General features: G+C 35.1%; 1 protein-coding gene across 1 annotated transcript in view; it reads left to right on the top strand.

Annotated features, from left to right (window-relative positions):
* The window catches only part of IPO11 (importin 11), an 80,374-nt gene that overhangs the window by 10,970 nt on the left and 42,787 nt on the right, over positions 1–26,617 (top strand). Inside the window, exons 6-21 of the mRNA XM_066569509.1 lie at positions 4,356–4,428; positions 7,793–7,996; positions 9,625–9,757; positions 10,707–10,765; positions 11,555–11,603; positions 12,803–12,873; positions 14,216–14,408; positions 15,186–15,338; positions 15,602–15,645; positions 16,541–16,631; positions 17,863–17,910; positions 18,544–18,649; positions 22,506–22,632; positions 24,652–24,685; positions 24,867–24,907; positions 25,973–26,089. Coding sequence (XP_066425606.1) covers positions 4,356–4,428; positions 7,793–7,996; positions 9,625–9,757; positions 10,707–10,765; positions 11,555–11,603; positions 12,803–12,873; positions 14,216–14,408; positions 15,186–15,338; positions 15,602–15,645; positions 16,541–16,631; positions 17,863–17,910; positions 18,544–18,649; positions 22,506–22,632; positions 24,652–24,685; positions 24,867–24,907; positions 25,973–26,089 — 1,543 coding nt within the window. The remainder of the gene's footprint in view (positions 1–4,355; positions 4,429–7,792; positions 7,997–9,624; positions 9,758–10,706; positions 10,766–11,554; positions 11,604–12,802; positions 12,874–14,215; positions 14,409–15,185; positions 15,339–15,601; positions 15,646–16,540; positions 16,632–17,862; positions 17,911–18,543; positions 18,650–22,505; positions 22,633–24,651; positions 24,686–24,866; positions 24,908–25,972; positions 26,090–26,617) is intronic.

The following is a 26,617-nucleotide window of genomic DNA, read 5'->3' as shown; positions in this document are numbered from 1 at the left end:
AGTTCTGGTCTTCTTTTTTCATTGTTCTATAAGGCATGACAAAGAGTTCTCCAAAGAAGATGAGAAGTATAGGCACTTTTCATGAGCACCGTGTAATTTATTTAAAATTTGTAAAAAGTGCCATTTTAATATGTAACCTGTAGAATTATATACTTCCCAGTCTTTTGTGTGAAGTGCTTATCTTTCCTTTAAAAACAGGTGTGATTTCACAAAGAGCTTCAATTCCAGAACTCAAAGGCTTGCAAGCATTCAGTCTCAAATGCTTGTAATAGGTGGGAGTGTCACTGTCAGATGTAGGGTATTAGGTGGAATTCTAGGTACGGTTTTTCTGGATCACAAATCTAAGTTCGTGTTATGATGCAAAATATGATTTTCATTGTTCATTGTTTGAGATAGTTCAATGTATTTTGCCTTGCATTGTAAGCCTTTCCAAAGATCTACCAAAGGAATGAAAAATTATAAAATTCCGTATCCACAGCACATTTTAAGTGGTGTAGTACTCCTTCATTATGGCATAGAGCACTAGAGTATTTGTATGTGTGAATTAGTATATAATTGCAAAACATCTGCAAGCATTTGGATTCTTTTCTATGTAAAAGGAAAATAGCATCTTTTTCATGAAAGATGGCATATATCTTTGACATTTCTGGTTAACAGGATTCTGCTTACAACACTGGTACTTCACCAGAACTGTTGGAAGAAGTTAAACATTGTTTCAATTTGTCAGTATTTTTAGCCACTAGTAGTATTTCTGGTAAAAAAGTGTAGTTTATTTCTTGCAGAACTAAAAACTGGAATTTTACTGTTTGAGGTAAAAATTAAATAGAAATATTTTAATGTAGTTAGTTTCCCTGTAGTTTTAAATTAAATGCCATTTAAAAAATAAATTTTTCTTGGCTGTTAAAGATTCCATGAGTTAAATCTATATTAAATTTTCCATACAACCCTATTATTCCCCATTTCTAACTTTCCTGCCACTAATTTAGTGCAATTAAATGATAAAATAAATTTTAAAATTTGTTGGCTGCTGTTAAGAATTCAATGGGGTAATGCATAGTAAATTTTTCTTCTGTGTCCAACTGTTTTTCTTTCTAAATATGTTAGATGTGACATTTTGTCAGCACTCAACCAGATCACATTTCTCCTAGAATAAGTTGAGGTAATTTTGAAAAATCCTGATTTAAACTAAATTTTCAGTTGATAATTTTGTGAACCAATCATACTTTGAATACCATGATTTTTTGAAGACTTCATTGTAGATGCTGCATTTTTGTTGTCTTTGCAAAATTCTTGCCTTTTGTCTTGCATCTCACTTCAGCAGCTGTCTGCTCTCCATCCATAGTAGTACATCAAAGCATGTTTTGATGTATAGATCAGGCTTAGAACTGCATTTTCCAGTGAGAGTGATTTAGAAGATGAGCCTGTGAACTTCCTCCCTCCTTCTTTTTCAGGTAGCTTTTCATATAGCTGTGGCGAAGTGCCTAGAATTGTCATAGCCTCTTTTCAGGCACAATTTGGCTTTTTCTTTTGAAATTTTTTGTCAGCCTCCTCAAAAGCTGGTCTCACAGGATGATTTTGTATGTGTTTTTATTTTCCTCAGAAATGGTTTGTCTTGATTTCAAGAGTTGAATGTGTTTTTGATTTTACAGACAATTGTATCCTGTCTCTTGTGGACTTTGTTCTCTTATTTGAGTACTGTGTTAGCAACACGGTACAATACTTTAACAATACTTTTCAAATATATGTTTTCAGTTGTGTGATGACCTCTCATAAGCCATAAATCCAAATGTGAAATATCAGGCTTTTTTAAAAAAAGCTCCAAAATAATTTTTAAAGTATTTGGATGTATATTTCTCCATACCACAGACACAGAGAAAGATCAAAGTAATGTTGAATTTGCAAATTGTGAAAGACTACAGCCTACATAGTAGATGGTACTTAGAAGTTCATGTGTAGATGAAGTTGTTTTAATTTTTGGGCACATATAATTCAATGCTGAAGGGAAATAACTGGCTGAAGGAGGCATGTTCTTCCTGACTTCTCGCCTGCCTGTAACTTTTACAGGCGGAATTGTGGAATTGGCTTTCTTGCAAGGCATTAGGGGAGGCTGAGGGCAGTGGTGCGGGTCTGTGTCTCCTTGAGGGGCTGAGGGTGTCCCTCTTCTCCGGCAGATGTCACTCTCGTGTTGTTTGAACGCTGAGTTCCTCCACCCACGGTCTGGCAGACCCTCAGGAACTCTGTCACACAGTGCTGCTGGGTGACACTTGCATCGACATTGATTTCTTAGATTTTTTTCATTACTGTTTTCCAGTTTTGCTTGTCACAAGCTGGTGTTTTTAAAGCGCTGGTCCTCATGAATCTGTTTCTTTCCTTTGTTTTGTCTGCAATGGCAAAAGCTTAATTACAGTGTTTTTATTTACAGTAAGTAATGAACTGAATTCTTGCTGCTCTTAGACTGTGCATATCATAAGTTTAATATAATTATGAAAAACAGTTTAAAGCCAGGGGTCTTGTGAGCCCAGAAACAAAATAAATTCAGTAATATAGTAAAATGGGCTATTTTTTTCTTTAAAAACCAGATTTTACATGCTTTCTATTGTCTCTGAAAGTGAGTTATTATACAATCTATATTTAATTGATTATAGATTTTTAAATATTATTAAGAGCTTTTAAGTTTTAGAAACCACTTAGAGGATGCCTGCATGTGAGGAAATTACACACTGCATTTTCATATTATAAAAGAAAAACCCTCAAAAAATTATTGTCATGGAACATCATCTCATGGCTCTAGATTAATAAGTAAAATAGTTACATGCAGAAAAGCTTTTATTGTTGCAGAAATATCTGTAAATTTTAACCAAAATATTTTTAGGGATAATTTAATTTTTTGCAGAAAAAATCTTAAAGCCTATGTCTTGATTTAAAATATAAAAAATAAAATTGTGGCTCCTGAATGCTAGAATTACCTTGGAAAATAAGACTTAGTGTACAGTTCTGAGTCACTAGTGAAACAATGAAGTGCCCCCCTTTTGTACTATACTTCAAATGATAAGTCTTTGATCTAGGAAATAGTGAGTACTTGTGTTTTTGCAGAGGTGAAGACAAAGTGAAAACTAGAATATTTTTGTAAATGTTTGTTCTTATGGCAATTCCTACCTCTATTTTCTTATTATTTTGAGATTAATATTTAGTATTTGTCTAGATTAGAGTAAAACCTATGCTTTAGGGAGCTTTAGATATAATTTTAAACCTCAGTATATAAAACTAGTCAGTTAATATCTGTGCCTGAGGTCAGACAAGAGGAAGTGGTTGTGTTGGTGTGTTTAATCTTCTTAATTTCCAGCCTCTAGCCTTCACTGAGATGTGATGTTTGCATGCTTCTAAGTCATTGCAATGTTAGGTGAAACTTTAATCTGAACAACCTTGCATGATAACTTCCAGGCTTTTTATGAAGGAGAAACAGCTTTCCAGGTGCTATCAGTAGATTAAAATTTGTTGGGGTTTTTTGTTTAGTTTGATTTGGGTTTTCTTTTCCCCCAGTAGTGTAATCTATAAATATCAACAAAACCTTTTTTGGAGCAGTGTGTTGTGTTTCCTGCCTGGAAATTATAAGAAAATTGCATGAATGATATAAAATCTGAAGTAATACAGGAGTGATATCATACTGTAACTTGTAGTCTTAAACTGATAAAGGTCACTTAAAATTAAGTTTTAAGATACCGCAATGCTGCACTTGAATGAAAATTAACCTTTATGGCTTGGAATTTTTTCCCTGCTCACTATTTTCCCCTGCACTTTATGGAGAATATATCAATGTACTTTTCACACAAAGCTATAATTTTCAATGGATCTTTACTTTTAAGTGTAAATATATTGCTTTCTTATAGAAAAGGATTTATAATAGAAAAGACTTAACTGCTTTTCCAAAAAAGCTGTCATCTGATATGGTGATTGCCTTTTCTGGATATTTTTGGCCACTGTCCATTAGTACATGGGCAAATTCATGTTCAAATCCTCTGTTCTGTCAGTAATAACTATATGACAGTTGTCTATGAGCAATCAATTTGTATTTTGTGCAGTTTTGTGTTTTTTCATTGTATATCTGTGTATTTCACTCTGTCAACTCTTTTGCCATTTATCTTGGAAAAGGTCACACCAAGTCTCAGAATGTGAGACTAAAATGCCTTATAAGTATTTTCTTCATGGTTCCCTCTCTTTCTAAGGATATTTGAGATAGTGGAAGAACAAAGGATGTTCTTTTGTTAGTTTTGATAGTTTTTTTGATAGTTACAAATTAATTTATAGTAATTTTTTAATTGAAAATAAATAATATTTTAATAAATATATCCTGGCAGTGCTCTTTCTGAAGAAGAAAAATCTACATTGCGTGCTGGACTTATCACCAACTTTAATGAGCCAGTGAATCAGGTTAGTGGTGATTGTTTATTACTCTTCCAAGAAATGCTTGTATTGATAGATATCTTGTTTTCTTTCTTTACAAAGTATTTTATTATAATAATGAAGTTGCAGTTTACATAGTGCTTTGCAGACAGACCTTGAAGTGAGATCTTTTACCATAGGTCATAACTCATTGAATTATAGAACCACTTCGGCTGGAAACAACGTTTTGTCTCTGTGGTTTGTTTCTTTTGGTGTTGCAGTGGCAGTTTGTTGTCCCTTGCTGTTTGTGCAACCATTTGGTGAAATGGTTCAGGGAATGGATGTAGCTGAAAAATAACCTTTCCCTGAGTGTTTTTTGTTTTTTTCATCTGTGTCTGTTCTCTTACCTGACTCCCAGTGCGGACATGCAAGGAAATGTGGCAGAGGCAGAGCAGGAGTGAGCTGTTGAGGTTGCTGCTGTATAAATCCACCTGAGCAGTATTGCTGTCACATGTCTAGTTACAGCATTTTAGTGAATTTAAATAAGCTTAATAAAGCTTCAGTGTGATAGTGTCTTTTCTTACATAAAGTGACTAATTGTAAGCCATGATTTTGATTAGAATAAGAATTTATTATTATATTGAGTCCAGAACTAATGTTAGGGGCATAGAATATGCCCATATTAGATGAATCAATCTTACTTTTGGTAACTTCTTCATCATGTAAGTATAAGATTCTGCAAGGAAGTATTTGGAAATATTTTGAGCTGGATCTTAAAAAACGTTGTCAAGGAAATACAGAAATGATAGGCTTCAGGTTAAGATTGAAAAGAAAAGGCATTGGGAATAAACTTCTGTTCTGCAGACAGTTCAATTTTAACTTCTTGGAATTTCTTGACAGGATAATGTAATTTCTAGGATTTAGAGCATTTTATCAAAATTAGGGTAATTTAGTCTTTGTAGAAGCCCATTGTGAAATGACAGTTTTGACGAGAGCTAAGAATTTTCATTGGAAATGCAATTTTTAAAAAAGCATATAAAGTGTTTTAAAATTTGTTCTGCAGATATTGTTTCAATGTAAACAATATGACAAATATTACTTGTTTCTGTATGTTAACTAAAAACAACTATGAAGTATGTCAAGCTGAACCATAGTGTGTGTCATTTATGCTTCTACTAGGTGGAATATAATTTATCAAATTTAATTTTGAAGTTTATATGGTTTTTTGCATATACTAATAGGTAAATTAACTATGAAACTCTAATATTAAGTATATTTTTTGCAAACCAAAACTTTTTATCAATTTTTTTTCCTACAATTATACATTCATTAGTATTTCATCTGTTTGCCTGCTAAGATGGTAGCATAGCATTTTTCTTAGTTAAGAATGCCACTGCTGTTTCAAATTCAGTAAAATGCAATTAACAGTTCTGGAGTTCTCCAACTGTAGTTGCAGTTGAGATTGGAACGTTTTTAACTTACATTTTAAAGAGTAGTGGCTTCATGTTTTGGTTTGTACATCCTTATGACATTTTTTGGGATGTCATTTTTTAAGATGTGGAGATTTTTATTTGTTTTTATCGCAGCAATCTAAATAATTGCCCAAACAATTACGTGTGATATGGAAATATGTTTACAGAGTCCATATCCCTTTCTTTCCCTTTGTTCCCCAATCTCTCTTGTAGGTATCCTGAGGTGTCCTTTCCAAGGAATCTTTAGTTTAGTTCCCAGCCTGCTTGATATGTCTGAGTTTTGATATCCTGTGTTCCTGATAACTGCACTTTTCCAGTCACAGACAGTTCATAACACAGTTGCTATCTGCCTATGCTTTTTGCATCACTGAAAGCAGAAGAAATTGACTCTTGTATAGAAAGAAAAACAACACAAAAAAGTGAGAAGCAGGCATAGTATGGAGATGTGATGATACAACTTGACTTCCAGGGGAGGTGTAGGAGAAAAAGAGAACATAGCATCTGCTGAAAGCATAATTGCCATGCCCTCTGAAGATATTTAGCATATGGAGGGAACAGTGGAACAGAGAACTTCTTCAAATGTAATTCAGCTAGTTCTTTTTCTTCTTTCTCCCCATTTAAAAAGCCAGTGCTCAAGTTAAAAGTACTTTTGGTTTTCCTGGGAGGTTGCTTCTTGTGTCACATAGGGAGAAGAATTTATTTGCTCCTCCTGTTATGTCAATTGACGTAATTTGATATAGTAATAAGTAGGACTCCCAGCTCTTTATTGTGAGCATTGACATCATTTTCCTGAAGCAATTCTTCTCACTAAGTAGCATGGTAGGAGTAAATGTGGTGGAAAGCTTGGTGGGGTTGTCAGACTCCAGATGAAACAGCTCAGGCACCAGTAAAGAAGGGCATTGCTCTGTCCTTCTTAGGCCTGTAATTCCTTGGATTTGGATCCCTTCTGGTAGCCTAAGAAGGTGACTTCTTCCCCAGGCTGGAAGTGTGGTTTTTCTAGTGTGCTGAGGGGAGAGAGTGTCTACTTCACTAATCCAGTCAAGGACCTTTTCAATTAGAATGGGAAGAACAGGAAAAACAAGAATGTGAAATTTTTGGATATTTGAAGTAGGGTTTTGGGTGATCATGCAAAATATGCTAAGGAATGTTTAGGGGAAGGGAGTTGTACAGCAGCCAAGTGTAGAATAGACAGAAAGAGAGCTTAGAAAGGGCCAGTCATGTGTAAACATGGGTGGTCTGTACCTGTGTCTGAACAAACCCTGTGCCTGATGATCACTGCCTGTCCTGTGTTCTGATTGCATCACTTACCTGTCTTACTGTGTAATCTCACTCTATTCATCATGCATGTGTGCTCCAAGGACTAGGTTCCAGCTGCTGGCAAGACTGATGCCAGTGGAACTTGGGCCTAGCAACCAAAGTCAGATGGTATGAGTAGTGCAGGTGCTCCTGGCCTGAGGTTCTGAAGATCTGGAGCAAGAGAGAGTCTCAGTTCCAGTTACTGGGATGGGGCTTAGGCTTACACATCTGTGTTCCTGGGGCTAGGAATGGCTCTATCTAAAAGTCGGGTAGAGCCGAACTGTGGGTAATACGTACTCAGCAGTGTATGTTCATAGAAAATTAGAGAAAAGATCACTAAGTAAGAAGTGGTTCCCAGATATTTGGTTCTTTATGTGATTTCTAGAATAAATACAGTTACTGGTCTTCATGTAAAATTTAAGCAACGTATTAAGTTTAGTATTTTATGTAATGCTTGCTACAAACATAAACTTTTTTTCCACATTTATTTGCATTCAGCAAACTTGAAAACAGCTTGAGAAAAAGCACAAAAAATGTATCATTCTAGGGTTTTTTTTGTTCAGGTTTTATTTTACTGTGGATCTTGTCATTATTCATTTCCTCAATGCCCTTTGGCTTAGTGGTGTCTGTGGTATTTTTTGCAGATAGCAACTCAGATCTCTGTACTGATTGCTAAAGTTGCCAGAGTGGACTGCCCAAGACAATGGCCAGAACTTATACCCACTCTTGTAGAATCTGTGAAGGTGCAGGATGATCTTCAGCAACACAGGGCGCTACTTACGTTTTACCATGTTACAAAGACCCTGGCATCCAAACGGCTTGCTGCAGATAGGAAGCTTTTCTATGATGTAAGTAATGTGATGCAGTACTATACAGCATGCAAACTGTGTATTGTACATGCTTGCTTCTTCCTGAGTTTAGCTGGTAGGGCATTAATGGCATGTCTGTGGACTTAGATATCTGTCCTTGGAACAGAAGTGCTCTTACGCTGTGGGTATCTGTGTACTGTGGAATAACTGGAGGCCATTTTCTGGGTGAGATATTTGTGATCTTTATTAATTTTGCATACAGCTTGAGCATTATCTTAATTTATGTAAAGATGCTGAGCTTCATCTATAGAACATTGATAGACCTTTTCTAGGAATTTACTGAGATTTTTTGGAAGTGTGTTCTGAATTTTTAAGTCAGTATACTCTTTAAAAAATACCGCGATTTAGACTTCTATACTACCATATTTTAGTTTTTACTACCAGCAGGAATGTGTTTGAGATTTTTCCAGGCCATCTCTTCAGGTTAATTAAAAGGCAAGATGTGAATGCAAATGCCAAATATCAAGTCATTCAGCTTACATTCTCCACTGTAAAAATGCACTGATTAGAACACAGATGTAATTTTGGCTGTAGGCCATGCATCTCCAAACCCATTTGGAGTTGGACAACAATGTAGTACCAGCTAACTGAATTTAGTGACTTAAACATTTTTTCCAAACATGTTACTCTGGAATTTTTTAAATTTTAGTTTATTCCTTCATTTTAAAGGAAAAAGTGAGTACTGAAAATGAAGACTGTTTATGGAGGTTTACCTACTTATCTATGTAGAAATTTGTCTATGTCACCAATAAGATGAAATTTTAAACATCAGAAGTCTGAGGCATTCAAGACTGACTTGTAAATAGGACCTTTAATAACCTTTACTCATTCAAAGCAACTAAATAAACAGGTGCATTTGACTCCATTGATATAAGGTGTAACAGACTAAATGCAGGTTTATGTAATTATGAAGCCATCCATTGCTACCATAACTGAGTGAAAAAATCTTCATCTTCTGTTTGTAATTCAGAAATCTTTATCAGTTAAGCACTGTGTGTGAACTGTAATGTGAATTAAGTTAGAGATTTGTTCAGTTCTACCTGATTAGAATCTATTTGTCATTCTGTGTTTTAAAAAAAATGAGTATTTGCAGCTATTGATAAAGTCAATTTAGTTTTGGAGTAGGCATTGTTCAATACTATATTGCACCTGTAACTGCTAAGTGTGTCCCAGAGTAAGATGATTCAGACATTCATTTAACTGTAAGATGGACAGCTTGTCCTTGTCTTTGTGGGAGAAGAGGTGATGAGGAAAGCTGATAATTTTTTGAAGCATCATACCATATTATGCACCAGCAGCTGTATTTACTGAAAATCAGGTAAGAAAAGAGCCCTAAATAGTTTTCTTTAAGGTGAGAGTCATAGACCCAAGTAGTCAGGGACACCGATGAGTCTATCGTAATATCTTCAAATCAAGACAAGGTATTTTTCTGGAAAATGTCTTAAGGTTAGTATGACTCATTACAAATTAAACATTGTGTTCCACGATACATACAAGAAGCTGGATTAAATATTTTAATAGTCTAAACCAGCCTTTAAAATTTGGAGATTTATTATGGCATAGCAAAATTCAGGAAACAAAATACATTCTTCATATTCCTTTTGCAGCTTACATCAAGTATTTATAGCTTTGCGTGTTCCTTGTGGAATCACCATACAGATACATTCCTACAACAGATTTGTACAGGAGATGAAGCTGCAGCTGCAAATTCCCTAGAAAGGACCTTGTTGTCATTGAAAGGTAATAATATAGAATGATGTTAAGTCATTAAGTGTAAGGAATCAAATAACTTTCTTCACAGGGAATGTATAGAAGTTCTTTGGTAAATAGTTCCCATTCTCTAACAAAGCCATTCCCATTAGGAATAACTGTATTTTTGGTTTGTTTTACCTGTACTGTTAACAAGGCAGGAGGACTACTGCTCATGCAGAAGGGGGAGAGAGAGTGGTTTTGTTTCTCAGTATGTGAGAAACTGTGCACTCCACTGTGCATGTTTTAAGAAGTGTAGGAGGTTGGAAGGTGGGTGGCATAAGAGGATGTTTTCTTACGTGTGTTGTAATTTAGGCTTGCATGTCTTTAGCACTTAATTGAGGAAGCTGAGCTACAAGTTTCATTCCATTAAGTTCACCCTGTGTCCACTAAAAAGCTAGCCTTAGCAGTTAGTTTGTCTTAGCCCTTGTGCTCAAGGGCTTATGAGTGGAATAAATGCATATCCTGACTACTTTGCTGCTTTTAACAATTGGGATTTTATTCTATACAATTCTTGCAATGTAAATAATACATGTCCTGAATTGTTTCCGAAGGCAGCGTCCAGCTTTTGCTGGGTTACAGGCAGTGATAAACCTGAGAGAATTTACCAGTGGCTTATGTGCCCTACCTGACTGCACTTGGTCCTTTTCCTACTACTGCAGGATCTTTCAGGAGTTTAATACTTAAGTGTTTTGGCACAATTCTTCCTGAGGGAGTAATTGTTAAAAGTTCTCTTCCTTATTTCACACAAGGTATATTTTAAAGTAATTTCAACAAGGTGGATGTTAGATATGGGTGAGGCATCCACAACCAAAAATTATGTGTATTTTTTAAAGCATTGAGTTGAAAGAAAGGCACAGCAAGTGGAATTTTTATTGTGTTCTGAAATCTGTTGAAGCAAGAGCTAATAAATAGCTACACAAGTAATTTTTTTTCCTAGTGCTTCGGAAACTAACGGTCCATGGCTTTGTAGAACCTCATTGGAATGCAGAGGTGATGGTAAGTGTGTTTCTAGTTCTAGATTAGAAAACTTTCGTGATGATTTCAGGTGTTATTGGAGCTATGTCTGGAAATCATTGAAAGGCACGCATTATGCAAAGGAAGATCAAGCAACATTCTCTCAAAGTTGTCCTCCCATCAGCCAAGGGCTCTCAAATCCTAGATGGATTCTAATGGCATCATGTTTAAAAAAAGAAAAGACATCCTTTCCAAGTTACACACCACATGGTGGTCACACCTGTTGCTTACTGAAAGATCTCTTACATGCGCTCTCCTCCCCCCAGTTAAAACCATTTCGTTAAGTGATGACTTTGATGCCATGCTTGTCCTATCACATTTGAGAGAGATAAAAGCCTGTAGTCTGCAGCCAGTGGAGAGGGTAGGGTGAGATAAAGAGACCCAAGCACCTTCCTTAACCACCAGTGCTGCCTGTGGAGGAATTGAGTACCTGCAACCTACGGCCTACACTAGGAAGTTGAGAACAGGGTACAACTTGATAAGCATATTTTAAAGGACATGTCTCTAGTTACCTATCCTTCCTTCTACTAGAGTTGCAATGCCTTTAAGTGGTACTGATAAGGTCAGTTTGGATCATCTGTGCTGTCTGCTTGCTAGCTAATTGTTAATTTCTTGAAGAAATTGTTTAAAGTAATCAAAGAGTTCAGTTCAAAGTTATGTGGTCATGTCTGAGCTGGTAACACAAATGAACTAACTTTAGTCTGACATAATTTTGTTCTCATAATATGGTGCAGAATAAGGTTCACCTTTAAAGACACGTTTGTTTTTCAGGGTTTTCTACATGCCGTATTTGAACGGTTGAAACAGTTTCTGGAGTGTAGTAAGTATCTGACCATTTTTCTTTGTGTTCATTGTTAAATGTTAGAAGCTGGGTGAAAATATACAGGCTAGTGCATCATCAATAATCATTTAGGTGCAAGGTATTTTTGTAGAAGTTGACACTATTTTTTTAAATGCTGCTGAAACTATTAAGAATTCAGTCAAAGTGTCTTTTTGTATCAATGGGCTAAAATCGCATCAAAATTCTATTTGGTGTAATATTTCAACAACACTTTTTAAAAGAATAGATGTCTAAACTGAAGAGGAATTTTTTTTTGAAGTAAGTTATATGTCATTTTGATATTTTTGGTGAAGTTCCTGGGTTCAGGAGCCTGTACTTCGGTAAGAGGTCTGACTGGGGCTTTGAGCCTCATTTTTAGAAGAGATGGAAACTGCCTCCAATTGTCACTTTGGCTATACTACAGTCAGGCTCCTTCTGGCTCTTATTTCATTTTTGACGAGGTGCAGAGTTTGAATAGAAGGGATTGAAGGCCATCCCATACTGAGGTTTGGTGTTTATTGTAGTCCCCTAGAATATGAGGACTTAAGGGTTTCTGTGTCCTAAGACAAAAACTGAGCTGAACCTTCCCATTTCTACATTTCTAATCAGTAGATTGTTTTGCAAAAGCAGGTACAACTACCTTATAGGATTAGTGTTTGCTTTTGTTATATTGTGTTTCTGCCTGTATGCTTTCAATATGACCCTTTCTGGTTTTTCTTTCTTTTAATAAAAGTTGTCTGTTTTTTTTTCCTAATTCAGAATGTTTTCTAATGCCCATAATAAATTATTCTTCAAGGTGGAGTTTCTAGAAAAGCACAACAGTATGCGGTTTTATTAAAAGGACATCTTTATATTTTCAATGCATAATTATTTTTTGTCTGTACTAGCATTTGCTTGCATTATTTTAACTGCCTTTTATAATTGAATTTTCTGTAATGATGTCTTAATTTTTATAGCCTGATCAACTGCAGTGAATTTCAGTACAGTTGAGAGAAACAGTTTAATATTTTCTATTCCTAGTCATTACCTTGAATTTGATTTGGAATTTATTTTGCCCTAGAACTTTTTTCAGGCTTAACTTAATGTCTTAACTACAGTAAAAATAAGTTCTTCTCCAGTGTTAATTATTTAAAACCTAGCTATCCGGAAAGAAAATTAAAGTCTAAAAAATGATAGTGGTCAAATGTCTGATTTACCAGGTAGAAGTATAAGAGCAGAAAGCATATGCAGAGATCGTCTAGAAAAGACCATAATTCTGTTCACTAAAGTGGTAAGTAAAATCTCCTTTCAGTTATTGTATTGCTTATATTTCTGGAGGAGCAGTCCCCATCCAGACACTTAGGTGCCTTAAAGTGAATCTGTTTCAGACCATTCAAATAAGTGGAAGGTACTGTAACTTGAGACTTCTTTGTTAGGAGATGTATTTTTGAAGAAAGGGGTGTCTATTTACTCATGCTGTTATAAGCTGCAGCAGTGAAGAGTACATTTTCTTAGCTCAAACAAAATTAAGTGCATTTCATAAATAAATTGTTTAGCTAGGATTTGTTTAAGGAAGAGTTTGGGAAGCATTGGTTAAACAATGGTCCTGGTATTAAGGAATAAAGAAGAGATAGGCTTTTCATCATGCCTTTTATAGGTAGTTAGATCACTGTTTCTATGGCTTTGTTATTTCTGTGGAATTACTGGCCATACTAATCAAAAGAATATGACCAACATACTCTTGCCCTCTGAGGCTTGTATTGTCTAATACACTTGGACTTGTCAGCTGATTCTGTGCAAATGTTAAATGCATATTATATTGAAGGTAATGTTAACATAGATACTTGGTCTTGTTTTTTTGGTTTTGTTATTTTTTTTAAAGTTACAAAACCTACAGAGTTCCCGTTGTTTTCAGATTCTATCTAGAGGCCATGGGTGTATTTTAAATATTCAGCCTAGTTATCAGAAGTAAAAAGCACCTATCAGCTTCACCAAAATTGAGCTGAAAATGCTCTGACACATTATTTTTGGTCCTTGTCATAGTACTTAGATAGCAAATGGGAATCTTTTTTCACAGACCTGAAAAGAAAGTAAATTTGATTAATCTACCACCTGTGGAAATTCACATGCAAGAATAGAGGTTTAAGCATTTTTGCAGTACTAAAGGAGACTAAAGGAATCCACCAGTGTATTTTAGATCACTAATTGGAAAAGCTAAGTTGTGGAAGCGAGTGCTTGTACTGCATTGGTTCTCTTAGGGGAGGAGCTATATAGCCCTCATACTGCTTTTGCTTACACTGATTCCAATAGGGATGAATTATCTGCTGAAATACTCACTGTTTTAAGTATGGCTGATACATTTTATTTACTACTAGTAAGCTGGTCCATTTGAAAATTGTTATTCTTCCTTATACTTAAAAAAAAAGTCATTTCGAACCAAAATCAAGAATTTTGCCATTAAATAATGCTTCATTAACAGTTGATACTGATCTCTTCCTAAAATCCTGTCCATGTTCAGTTTTCTATAGTTTTATATAAATTGGCACCTGTTTTTGATACTAGGTTACTAAAGCATTTAATAAGACTTAACTAAAAGTGTTTTGATTTTTCTGTTTCTAATTCCTTTTTTTAAGCTTTTGGACTTCCTGGATCAACATCCTTGCTCATTCACTGCTTTGATTCAGAGATCACTGGAGTTCTCTGTAAGCTACGTTTTCACGGAAGCTGGTGAAGGAGTTGTATTTGAGCAGTTTATTGTGCAATGCATGAATCTCATTAAGATGATTGTAAAAAATTATGCATACAAACCATCCAAAAATATTGAAGGTACTTCACTACTAAAATAATTTTTTATGTCTTGAGAATTATTTTGCTAGCTATTCTCAACAGTTACTTCTTTATTAATGTTTTAATAATTATTTAAATATATATGGTTCTACCTCTATATTGAGAATTGTTACTTTAACTTTTAAAGTATTAGTGTACTTAGATAATGACATTCCAAAGGAATTTTAAATGCAGAAGGAGCACAAATACCTTTTCTTTTTTGATTGTTCTAGTTTCCATTGAACAAATTTTAAAAAGGGCGGAGGTATAGAGTTTTGTTTATTATCATCATCTTGTTTGTTGCATCTTTACCATGAGATACGTTTGATAAAATGGTGTATTTTCTGTAATTAACTAATACCAGTACAATGAAATACAGTGGATTGGAGATACAATTGTATATAAAGGAGTTAATATGTTTTGCTTTGTAGGACTGTTTCATTTTGAAACTTCATACATTGCTGTATGTGTGAAATAAAAAAAAAAAACCTCAACTTTTCACATTATGGCAGTGACTAGATAACAATTAGCATTCTCTATGAATTTGAGAAAAGTTTGTATATACATACTGGTATATGTCAGAATCAATTACTTGCTTAAAAACCTCTCTTACCAGCTGAAAGTTAGTTAAAGTCTGCCATGAAAGTAAGGTTTTTCAGTTTTTCTGTTTTTCTCAGAGGACAAGAATTTTTTGATTGATTTTTCTAATTTTACTGGACTAGTCTTTGATCATTAAGCCACTTAATTGTAATCTGAAATCTTCATGTTTTATTTCAGACAGCAGCCCTGAAACTCTTGAAGCACATAAGATAAAGACTGCTTTTTTCACATACCCAACACTAATGGAAATATGTAGGAGATTAGTCACTCACTATTTCCTGCTGACAAAGGAAGAATTGACTATGTGGGAAGAGGATCCAGAAAGCTTCAGTAAGAAACATGCTGTATAGTTGGTAGTAGTGTAATTAGATATTTGCCTAAGTGCTTCATATCCACATTGTCTCTACAAATTGCCTACTGCAATATTGGCCATATTATTTCCTGCTGTTTTCTTGGACAAATATTCGTTCTAGAAATTCTTTTTGTAATAAAAGATTTCTTGATAGTCTGTGATACCCTCTTAACTTAACACTAGACTTTATTTGAACCATAGTTGAAATAATGCTTTTTTTCTTGTCTTTGTGGAATAATAGCTGTAGAAGAGACTGGAGGAGATTCTTGGAAGTACAGTCTCAGAGTAAGTGTTCAGTTTGAAAGAAACCCATTAAACATTCCTGAATGCAATTCTCGATAGTTTTGTAACCAAGACAGATAATATTTGGAAAAAATCCTTTTGCTTCTTCAGATTTAGTAAAATTTAACTTTGTTCTTTTTTCAGTATTCAAACTTGATGAAATACATGGGAATCTATGCACTTCATATTTTAGGAGGGAGGGAAAAGGAATTTGCTTCACCATTTGAATTATGTAGCATCTGGTTAAAGCCAGCAGAAGTTGTCTCTTTTTTAAACTGACAATTAATGTAATCACTTATGACTTTGTTAGTAGACATGATGACTGAAGGAAGTTCCAGGTGCATCTTTATTAGCTAATTATATTCTATAATTAATTATTAGTTAATTTAGTGTTCCGATCAGAAATATGCTGTTGTAGTGTGTCTCCCAGTTGTAACTGCTGTGGTTTGCTTTGCAGAGAGATCTCAAAACTTATTTGCTGGATTACTTTTATCTTAAAACTAAAAAACCTAGCGTGGTGCACATAGTATGTTCTGGTTGTAAAATGGTGTTCAGACCAAGTCCCTGGCCTAGAGCCACTAAGCCAATACACCAACAGCCTTTGACATACCTGCAGTGTGGTCACTGGCGGCACAGCACCAGCTGTTTCACTCCACAGATTGACTGTTCTTCTGCCACAGAGCTGGTTGATACAGATACAGCCATCAAACTCTTGCTGGAGTTAAGCACAAAGTATAGGAGAAAGAAATTGATATTTCTTACAATATTAATTTTGCTGCTGTTGTATTCTAAATTGTGACTTTCAGTGCAAGGTATTCAGCACTTAAAATTTTAGCATAAAATGTATTTCACTTGCCTTTATTTTGATGGAGTCTAACCAGATCTTTTAATTTTTCAGCCATGCATGGAAGTCCTTTTTATTGATATTTTTCATGAATATAATCAGACTCTTACTCCAGTTCTTTTGGAAATGGTTCACAGTCTACAAGGTAAGTTATTGAAAAAAATAAGGGAAGTATAAAATGTAGAATTGTTTACATTCATAACATACTCTTGTCAACTATTAAACAATTTTACCTTGTAACATCTAATTTTATATAGTGCATTCTCTCTGTATTTTTGAAAGTACATGTTAATATTCCAAAGTTATTTCTAAACCTACCATAACAAAATGCATTGTGTATCTAGGAGGAGGAAGTCCTAAAGGGACTTTGGTTTTAATTGTAACTATTCTAGATATTTGACAAATGTTATGGCATTTCTAATTTTATGAGGTTTCAGGCTTTCTTAGGAGTGATCTACTCACAAGCTTAATGAATTCTTTGGGTTGTTTATAGTTGGGAACTTCCCATTCAAATGTTGCAAGGCAGTTCATGCTGTGTCTCTGCCAAAATCTTGGAGGGAGAAAAAATTTTAAAAGAAAAAGTTTAAGTTATGCTGTCATTTTGTAGAGTCTAGATAACTTTCCAAATCTGAGGAATCTGCTTTAAAAATTTAGGGATTTTTTTGTATGAAGACTTGAGTTATTCATATGTTGAGGAGTGATTAATATTTTCTTTGTTTTACCTTATGATTCTTTGCCCCCAAACAAAGTTTTAAAATGACCTGGAAAGATTATAAGTGGGAGTGGCTTTTTTTTCCCCTGTCAGTTCAGCTCAGTTTGTTTGCCCCAGCTGTCTTAGTTGAGTTACAGTATTTTGTATTTGAGCTTATCAGAAATGATCTTTACATTTTGTTAAAATAAAATAAATAATCATTTTCTGAGAGTGGTTTCTGACTTCACGAAATCTGTTCATAAAGTACTTTGTGTGTAGGTTTTGGCCTGGCTTCAGAAAATATTTGTTTTTAGGCACACATATATAAAAAATCAGGTGTAGGACCCTTTTGGATGTAGTACTACGTGGTTGACAGTTGTCTGCAATTTGCAGATTTTGAGTCTTTTAATTTAAAATACTTGCCTCTGACTTATGTGTATGTTGTTATTAAAAATGTTTGTCTCCAAAGAAGTAGGTCAAAAATAGGGTGTGAAAGCAGAAATTTGATTTTGATATAGTCACTGAACAAAGTACCAAAACTGAAATGACTGAACTTGTAATTTGAATAAAAGCAGCGAAAGCAGTTCTAATGCATGTCTTCCTTTCTTAAATAATTTAAGTGCAAAGTTGCTTACTTTCCTTGTTTTAGTGACACTTTTTAATTTATTTTAACTTTGGCTTGTAGGATCTACCAACGTGGAAAATACCAATGCTATACTGATTAAAGATGCTGGTAAATTAAGTTTTACTTTATCTTTGAAGTAACAAAGCCAGTTTTGTGTATGTGTTTTTCTTCTTAAAAATTGAAGAAGAATTTGCAAGATTTTTTTTTAAATCATTTGGAAAGTGGGACCTAAATCCTAACTCTCCTTTCATTGATGTTGGTCTTCACTTTTGAAAATGTTTATGTAAAATACACTGCTTTTTGGCTTTTTTCTGAAACAAGCAATCTCCTTTACTGTCCTGTTCTTTCTGCTGTGCCAAGTAAACGACCTTCAGTATTTTCTGAAGAAAATGGAGATACTCTGTCCATTTTACAAGTGAGGACATTTTATGGCAAATGAAAATAATTGTTTCTTATGGAACTGTCCTGGATGATAGAATAAGATCCTTATTGTTCTTTTGACTTCTATTTTTTTTTGAGAATCTAACCTTTCTTCTGTAGTGTCTTTCTTTTACTAATAATTTGCATCAGATTTCCTTTCATCATGATCTGATAAAACTTTCTTTGGAAAAATATGCTTTAGTTTTGTTTTTTTTATTATATTCAGGTTATGAAAATGTGGTTTGAATATTAATCTGATTATTCAATATTAAAAAGTTAACATTGAAGTAAACAATAAGCATAACTATCGTTTTTCCCCAGTGTATAATGCTGTTGGACTGGCTGCTTATGAACTATTTGATAGTGTGGATTTTGATCAATGGTTTAAAAATCAACTATTAGCAGAACTACAGGTTTCTCATGACAGGTAAACACTTTGATTTGTTATGCCTTCATCATTTAAATATAAATGATTGATACAAGTCTGATAAGATATAATGCCTAAAAATTGCCAAGCTGCAAAATACTCAACTTGAAATACTCTCCACTAAATGAGGAGAGGTATGAAATGCTTACAGATAACTGATAGCAGTCACAGAAGTGACAGTGTTCTTGACAGTTCTTATTCAAATTACTGTGTGGTGAATATTTCAGGGTTCTGTAGAAGTTCATTGTCTGTCTTCTTGCATACATTAGAGTTGACTAAACCTTCTCAGGATAACCACCTTTGCTTGTTTAAAAAATGATATTTAGGCCTCCGGAGACCTCTAGGCAGCAGAATTCAGCTGAAGTCTGTGGAAATCATCCCTGTAACATGGTAGTTTAGCCAAGATAGTGATTTTGTTCTTCTCTTTAAGTTTAAATACAAGCCCTCTGTAATTCTGATCAGTTAATTTTGCTGCAATAAAGAGGGGAAATAATGGTTTGGGTTGTGTTGTAAAGTGTGGATGATTGCACCTTCTTCTGCATGAAGAGTTTTATACAATCCATCTGGCGTTTCCTTCTCACCAAGGTCACCCTCACTTGAATGGCCTTCACAGGAGTACCTCCTGTTGTTCAGTGGATATCATGGGGTATTTTGAAAGATCGTTTTTGGCATCTCAGTACAGACTGAGCTGTCGCTCTTTGTAACTATCTGGAAGACACTGTTCCTCCCTTCCCCTGAAGCTCACTCCCCAGGGGAAGGACAGTGACCGCTATTGTGCATGCTAATCCTTATCAGACAAGTTCAAATCAGCCATTGACTCTAAATAAATATGTCCTATTTTTCTCAACACAATCATCAGCAGTGACCCGAATGTCCTTTGAAGACTGTTACTATGTTTTTCTTCTACATTTGCAAATCATCTTACCAGTGGCAATTTTTATGTGAAACATAAACTAATTTGTTTTCTTATACCCTTAGGAGCTGTTATAAATTGTAAATGATTTTCCCTAATGGGTTGCTAGTCAGCTCTTTTGTTTCTAAATGCTCTATTTACAAAGAGAGTTCAGTTTCTTATAGAGTGGAACTTAAACTGCTTTTTTCTGCTACAGTAAACTTTGAAAAAATTATTTACTTATTTTTGGACGTATAACTTTATGTTAGTGTCAAAGAATGATTGCCACAGTTGTTTACTTGCTGTCTCCTGATGCTTTTATTCTTCTTCTCATTAGACTGTTTTTTTTACTAAGATTTACTTACTATTTTCAAGTTGCCAAGTACTGTAATTATTAGGCTAAATGTCAGAAGAGCAGGAAAAAATGGGAGATCTTGTGTAAGATTGTTCATTTGCTGTTGTTCTCCTCCAGCAGCAGTCCCCAAAAAAAGCTGCCATGATCTTAGAAGCCCGTGCTGGCTATGGCATTTTTATGCTATTCACCCATCTAGCATAAGTAAAACTGACAAGTTTTGTGTTGTTGATGCAGTTGTATTACAGTCAGGAAGACACCTGATTTAACAATTTGGTTGGCATTGGTGATATCCCTGGATGAAGTAAGTTCCTGTAGGGACAAAAGCTTGCAGTAGAAGTTGTCTGGAATTTTGAAACCCTGTTTACTTTAACTGCTTTTACTGCCTTCATCATAGGAGACCACCATGGCAATAAGGGAAGGCAATATTTGTGGTTTCAATGGAGTACTGCTTCAACAGCAGCTTGGGGAATACATATGCAGTTCAGATAGAGTGGGTTTGAAGGCATCCTCTGCTGTCCCACAGAATGTCCCATGGTTACTTGTGTGCTTGTTCAGAACTGGTTGATGTTTGGAAACACAAACCTATGTGTCAGTGAGCGTGGAGTTTGCAATGTTTTGTTTTCTCTGAATGTTTCATTACCTCTTGATAGTAAGCCCATCAACCATGACCACAGTAATAGAAGAAATATGGAATTAAAAAAAAAAGTTCTAAAAGATTTTTAGAAATAGTGCACTGCCAGACTTAGCACTTGCAATGATGCTTTGTTCTGATTAATGAGAAACTTTTCCATTACATGAAAGTATGTTACTGAATACATTTTTTTGTTGCAATTACTCACTTGTAAAGCAACATTTCCTCCTGAGAGAGAAAGTAAAGTACTTTTGACTTGGACAACCTGATGCAGTCCAGACTGCTTAAAGGTACTGTCCTATGACTAATGCAGGAGAGATGGCCTTATTTTGGAATATGATCAGTTTTCCTATGTGAGCTTTAGGTCCACCAGGCTTAGTGGTGGACCTACACTCGGTCACTGTGTGCTCTTTTTGTAAAAGCTAATCTTCTGAAAAAAAGCTAAGCTTTTCCCAGAAATAGTGAATGTAGAAAAAATGAGCACCTATGAGAAACTTCAGTATTAAAAAACAAACCCACAAAAAACCTCCAAAAAAACCCAAACAAAACTCAACCCAGACAAAACCCAAACACGCACCTACCCCAAAAAAATCTCAAAAACATGCTGTATTTTGTCTACCATGTAGAGAGAGAGAAATAATATAGAGATGCAGAGGTAGGATATATGTATTGAACATATAGTACATACGACCAGACCTGAAAATCTTTGCTGTCAGCACACTGTTATGTACTTAGATCATGTAATTTAAAACTTTTCTTTATGTGATAGTGGTCTATATATAAAAAAATACATATATATAAAAATCTCAATAAAATCACTTAGTTTTTTAAATACTCTGATGTTTACAAAATTGTGTCAGATATGGGCCTTCTAAGAGTAAAAAAAGTTCATAAAGAGTAAAAAATCATCATAGCTTCTTGAACAAAACGAAGGGTGCATTAATAAGGCAATGTTTTGTGTAAGTCATGCTTCAGTATGTGTTATTTTTGCTTCACTGCCACTCAGTAAACATAAAGCAACACTGGACTGTTATTCCACATTAGATATGTGTTCCAGTCTAATGAATTACTTTATATATGCCATTTCCACAACTTTCATGTTCTCTGAAGATGTTTTTTGTTTATAGTGTTATAGTTATGGGAATGTTTAATGAAACACACTTACTAAAGGTAGAGAAACCTCAATAACTTCAGTTTAAATGTCTTCTTGATGGCTTACAAGAGAGTAATTCTTCAAGTGAAAAACACATTTATGATAACCATATATTATTTAAAATTCTCTAAATATGGTTCGTCTTTCTTAACTTTATACATCTGTAAGTTAAATATATAATTATAAGTTATTTGATCAGTGGAGAAAAATATTAGCTCTGTGAAATGCTTCTCTCAATCATTGTTCTGGTTTGTTCTTCCCATCAACTCTAAAGCTGTTTGATTTGTGCCCTTGTTGTGGAAATAGTGCAAGATTAGGTAATGTCTGTTCTTACAATAGTTTTAGACTGATGCAGTGAACTACTCTGACAGTTGCTGTAGTGCAGTCCTTAAGTTTGCATTTTTAAATTGTATCTGACTTAAAATTTTTGAGCATAAACAGAATATCAAGGGAATTGCTGGGAACTGTAGTGAAAGCAGTAGATACCATGACTGCAGTAATAAATGTAACATTTATTTTTATTTTTTTAATTGTTGTGCTGCATGTAGAATGAACTGCATCCCTAGGGAGACATTCAAGATTCAGTCATTTAGGATGAAAATTATCTTTTTCAGAGTAAGCTGGTTTTTCCTGAGCCTTTTTTTGAAGAATTTTAACGGAAAGTTCAGTTTTTGCACTGAAGTTGATATTGAACAACTAAGTCTTTTAATTGTTTTGGACAATAACATTTTCATCATGATTCTTGGATTTCTTTTTCATCAAAGTACTCTATAACAATTAGTGCAATGAGTTAACAAGTGCAATTTTTTCCTCCTACTTTTAAAGGTATAAACCAATACGCCGACGAGTAATATGGCTGATTGGACAGTGGATTTCTGTAAAATTCAAATCAGACTTGAGACCTGTTTTATATGAAGCAATTCGTAACTTGCTTCAAGACCGTGACTTAGTGGTAAGCATAAATAGCTAATCTTTTGGACTACACGTTTGTTGTAATCACAGATGAAACAGAAATATCTCACTTTGTGTACACTTGATAGAGAATTTCATGACGTCATGCCTTTAAAGTCTGTTGTGTCTTGCAAGGGGTAAACCATTGGGAAGATGTGGTGATGTTTCATTGTGGAGATACTGAACAGTAATGTCAAATACATTAAATGAGACCTGAATGTTCAATAAGTGATGACTTTGGTGGGAAAATTAATTCCAAGAGCAACAATCTGGTTTTATAGGAATAAAATTATGAAATGTCTTACAGTGATTTATAAACTAATGTAGGTAGAACTGAGTTATTCTTTGACTAGTCTCTTTAGTATACAGCATTGATGAAGTGAGTTTGCAGATCACACTAAGCTGGGTGGGAGTGCTGATCTGCTGGAGGGCAGGAAGGCTCTGCAGAGCCCTCTGGGCAGGCTGGATCATGGCTGAGGCCAATGGTGTGAGGTTCAACAAGGCCAAGTGCCAGGTCCTGCCCTTGGTCACAACAACCCCAGGCAGCTCCACAGGCTGGGGCAGAGTGGCTGGAAAGGACCTGGGGGTGCTGGTGAGAGCAGCTGAACATGAGCCAGGCTGTGCCCAGGTGGCCAAGAAGGCCAATGGCATCCTGGCCTGGATCAGCAATGCTGTGGCCAGCAGGGCCAGGGCAGGGATTGTCCCCCTGTGCTGGGCCCTGCTGAGGCCACACCTCCAGTGCTGGGTCCAGCTCTGGGCCCTCACTGCAGGAAAGGCACTGAGGGGCTGGAGAGAGTCCAGAGAAGGGCAATGGAGCTGGGGCAGGGTCTGGAGCACAAGTGCTGTAAAGAGTGCTTGAGAGAGCTAGGGGTGTTTATCCTGGAGACAAGGGGGCTCAGGGATGACCTTATCACTCCCTGAGAAGGAGCTTGTGGCCAGGTGTGTCGGTCTCTTCCTCCCAGGCAACTGGTGACAGGGCAAGAAGAATTTGCCTTGAGCTGCACCAAGTGAGGTTCAGGTTGGACATAAGGAAAAATTTCTTCACTGAAAGAGTTGTCAAGCATTGGAACAGGCGGAGTCAGTGGAAATGGAAATGCTCAACAATGTGTGGATATGGTAGCTGGGGACATGGTTTAGTGATGGTGATGCTGGTTTGGTGGTTGGGCTAGATGATCTTAAAGGTTTTTTACATCCATAATGATTCTGTGATTCTATGGTTATTTAAGCTTTAAAGATACCTGCTAATAGGATATGATAAATGGCCTTGGTTGCTAAACTGTTAAGTACAAATCTGTAGTTTTAAGCTACAACTTTGGTTTACCAGCAGGTGAGATGAAGTTGAGATGCTGGTTTTGCTACTGTTTATTTTGTTTTTGTTTTTAAACAAACTGGGCTACCAGCCCACAAAAAAACCCAACAACCAATAAATAAACTTTGCTAGTTTGGTAAATACATATAAAGTAGCAATTGCCAGTCATAATAATAATTTCTGTGATTCCTAAAGACAGCTTTAGCAGAGCAAAGTGTGTTTGTGTCAGCTGTTTTTATTTAATGCTTTCTAAGGCATTTCTAAGCATCTACAGGAAGAACAGTCTAACTTGAGTTTATTAGATTCTGTGCTTCTTGGTGAAGCCAAGAAGCTTGAGAGATAATTCCAAGTAAAATATCTCCTCTATTGCAAGAATTTTTATCACAGTCGAAGTAGATATCTTCTTGTTTAATTACTTCTTGTCCTTGAAGGTTTTGCCTGAGTAGTTTTTTCAATTTCTACCACTTGCGCTATGACAAATAAAATGTAAAGGATACTCAAATGAAAGTGAATGAAAATGAACTGACTACATTTCTTAGAGGATGATAGAACACAGAGAGTGATTCAATTTCCAAAACATAAAGTGATTTGATATTGTCAGGTACTCTGTTTTAATCAAGATGTACTCTGTATCCAGAGTACTCAGGTACTCTGGATAATCAAAATGTTTAATGGACGTATGCATGATGCTTCTTGACTTTTGTCTTTCAGGTCCGTATTGAGACAGCTACGACGCTGAAGTTAAATATCCTTATTTGCAAAGCTGTTTGATTAGTTCTTAATTCTGAATTACTGGAAAACAATCAATTTTAAACTTACTACGAAATTCTTCACATTATATTTTTTGAGTATCCATGAAATATTTGCTCATTTGAGTCTTGGTATCTGTCTTCAGTCTGTATTATTTTTCCTTAATGTTTGTTTACCTGTAGATGACTTTGAGTTCAGAACTGACCAGTTCTTACCGGTAAGAGCATTTACATATTCTGAAGAGTAGATAAATGCATAGAGAAAAGCAGGAAAATATTTTTTCCAATTTCATTTTGAACAGTGTTGTTTAATAATTGATGTGTGTGCATGTTTGTATTGTATGTTCAGTCTTCACAGACCCAAATATATACTCATACTGTTGCTGTTAAAGTTGCTAATGTGTAGATACATTTCAGTATTATGCCATTACAACTTTATAGCAGTAAGTTTAGTGCTTTATATACCAAGTGTTGCCATATAGTAAGTTTCTTTATGATAAGAATATATTAAAATTGTATCTAAGAAATACATCTGCACAACTCTGTGGCTCTTCTACATGCTTGTTTCACACAATACTTTCCAACCTGCTGCTTCTTAAAAATATTAAATACAAGTGTGTGGTTACAGTAGTGCCTTTAAAAGGCACCACTTTCTAGTTCTCCTGTGTTTGTGTTCTTTACCATAGTCATTACTGTTGTCAGTTAGTAAAAAGTGGAAAGAGAGAAGTATGCCAAAGTTTTATTTTGGTCACTCAAATTTAGCAGATATGTTTCCTCATTTTATTTTGACTTCCATGTTAATCTCAACTCTCTTGAGAACAAAACCAAAATGGAGAGTGCCTCTAGACTGTAAACACTGGAATTTTCTAAGATGTCTTTTTTGGTTCAATATTTAACTTTTATTTACTGGCCCAAAGGCTGGAAGACTACTTTTGGTTTGACTCTAACAACGTGCTCCTTCTGGAGAGACAGCCTGTTTTAGCCGTGAAATCACATTTACACTTATCAAAATGTGAAAATGGTATACATTCAAACTGTTCATGTTTGAACTAGTATGTAGGGGTAGATCTGAATTTTATTACCTTGCTTAGTCAGGGATTGGGTAGTGTGCTTTTTTGAAAGTGAAAGAATAATATTTTGCACACTTTGTAAGTGTTTTCAAAGTTTACGTCTTAGAGTTTTAAGCATATGGGAAAATTACCAGTTCATGTGACCAGTTATATTTTTAATGGTCTAATCTTTCTTTATTGGTGGTTCTTTATTTTTCTTTATTTTTCTTTTAGTACCTGGAGTCCATGTTTACACTGCTCTTTCAGCTACTTCAGGAAGTAACACAATGTGACACCAAAATGCATGTTCTTCATGTTCTGTCCTGTGTGATTGAAAGAGTCAATATGCAGGTATTTTTTAATATATGTTTCAGTTTTAGCTTTGTCCTAAGAATATGGAGGAGGACTTGTTGTGGAAGGAAAATGTCATCAATTAATAGACTGGTTGTTGTTGTCAGAGATGCCTGCACTGTTGGCATTACTTGGTCGTCTTCTCAATTCTCTTTTATCTTTTGTGTAAAATGTTAATTTAATTTCCCCAAGTAATGTATTTTTTGTGTTGAATCAGCTTTAAGAGTACTGAAGGAGTTTTAAGTTTTGTGGCATTTCTTGCAATTTTATTCTTTTATTTGTGATTTATTCTAATTGTCTCATATCTAAGCAAATATTTTAAACTATCTTACATATTTAAAAAGGCATTTTTGGGGAAAAATGCTTTGCACTCGTAGGGAGTGTGCAGTTAAATTTTTAATTTCTTGTTGATACTGATATGGGTCAGTGTTTTCTCTACAGCAATCTCCTTAACTGCATAACAGGTTTCAAATTCACATTATGAATTCTCAGTACTTTAGTGTTAAATTATGTGCTTCAGCTTTTACA

The sequence above is a fragment of the Molothrus aeneus genome, chromosome Z (assembly GCF_037042795.1).
Source record: "Molothrus aeneus isolate 106 chromosome Z, BPBGC_Maene_1.0, whole genome shotgun sequence".
Taxonomy (NCBI): Eukaryota; Metazoa; Chordata; class Aves; order Passeriformes; family Icteridae; genus Molothrus; species Molothrus aeneus.
The sequence above is the reverse complement of the archived record's forward strand: the minus strand, read 5'-3'. Positions and strand labels throughout refer to the sequence as shown.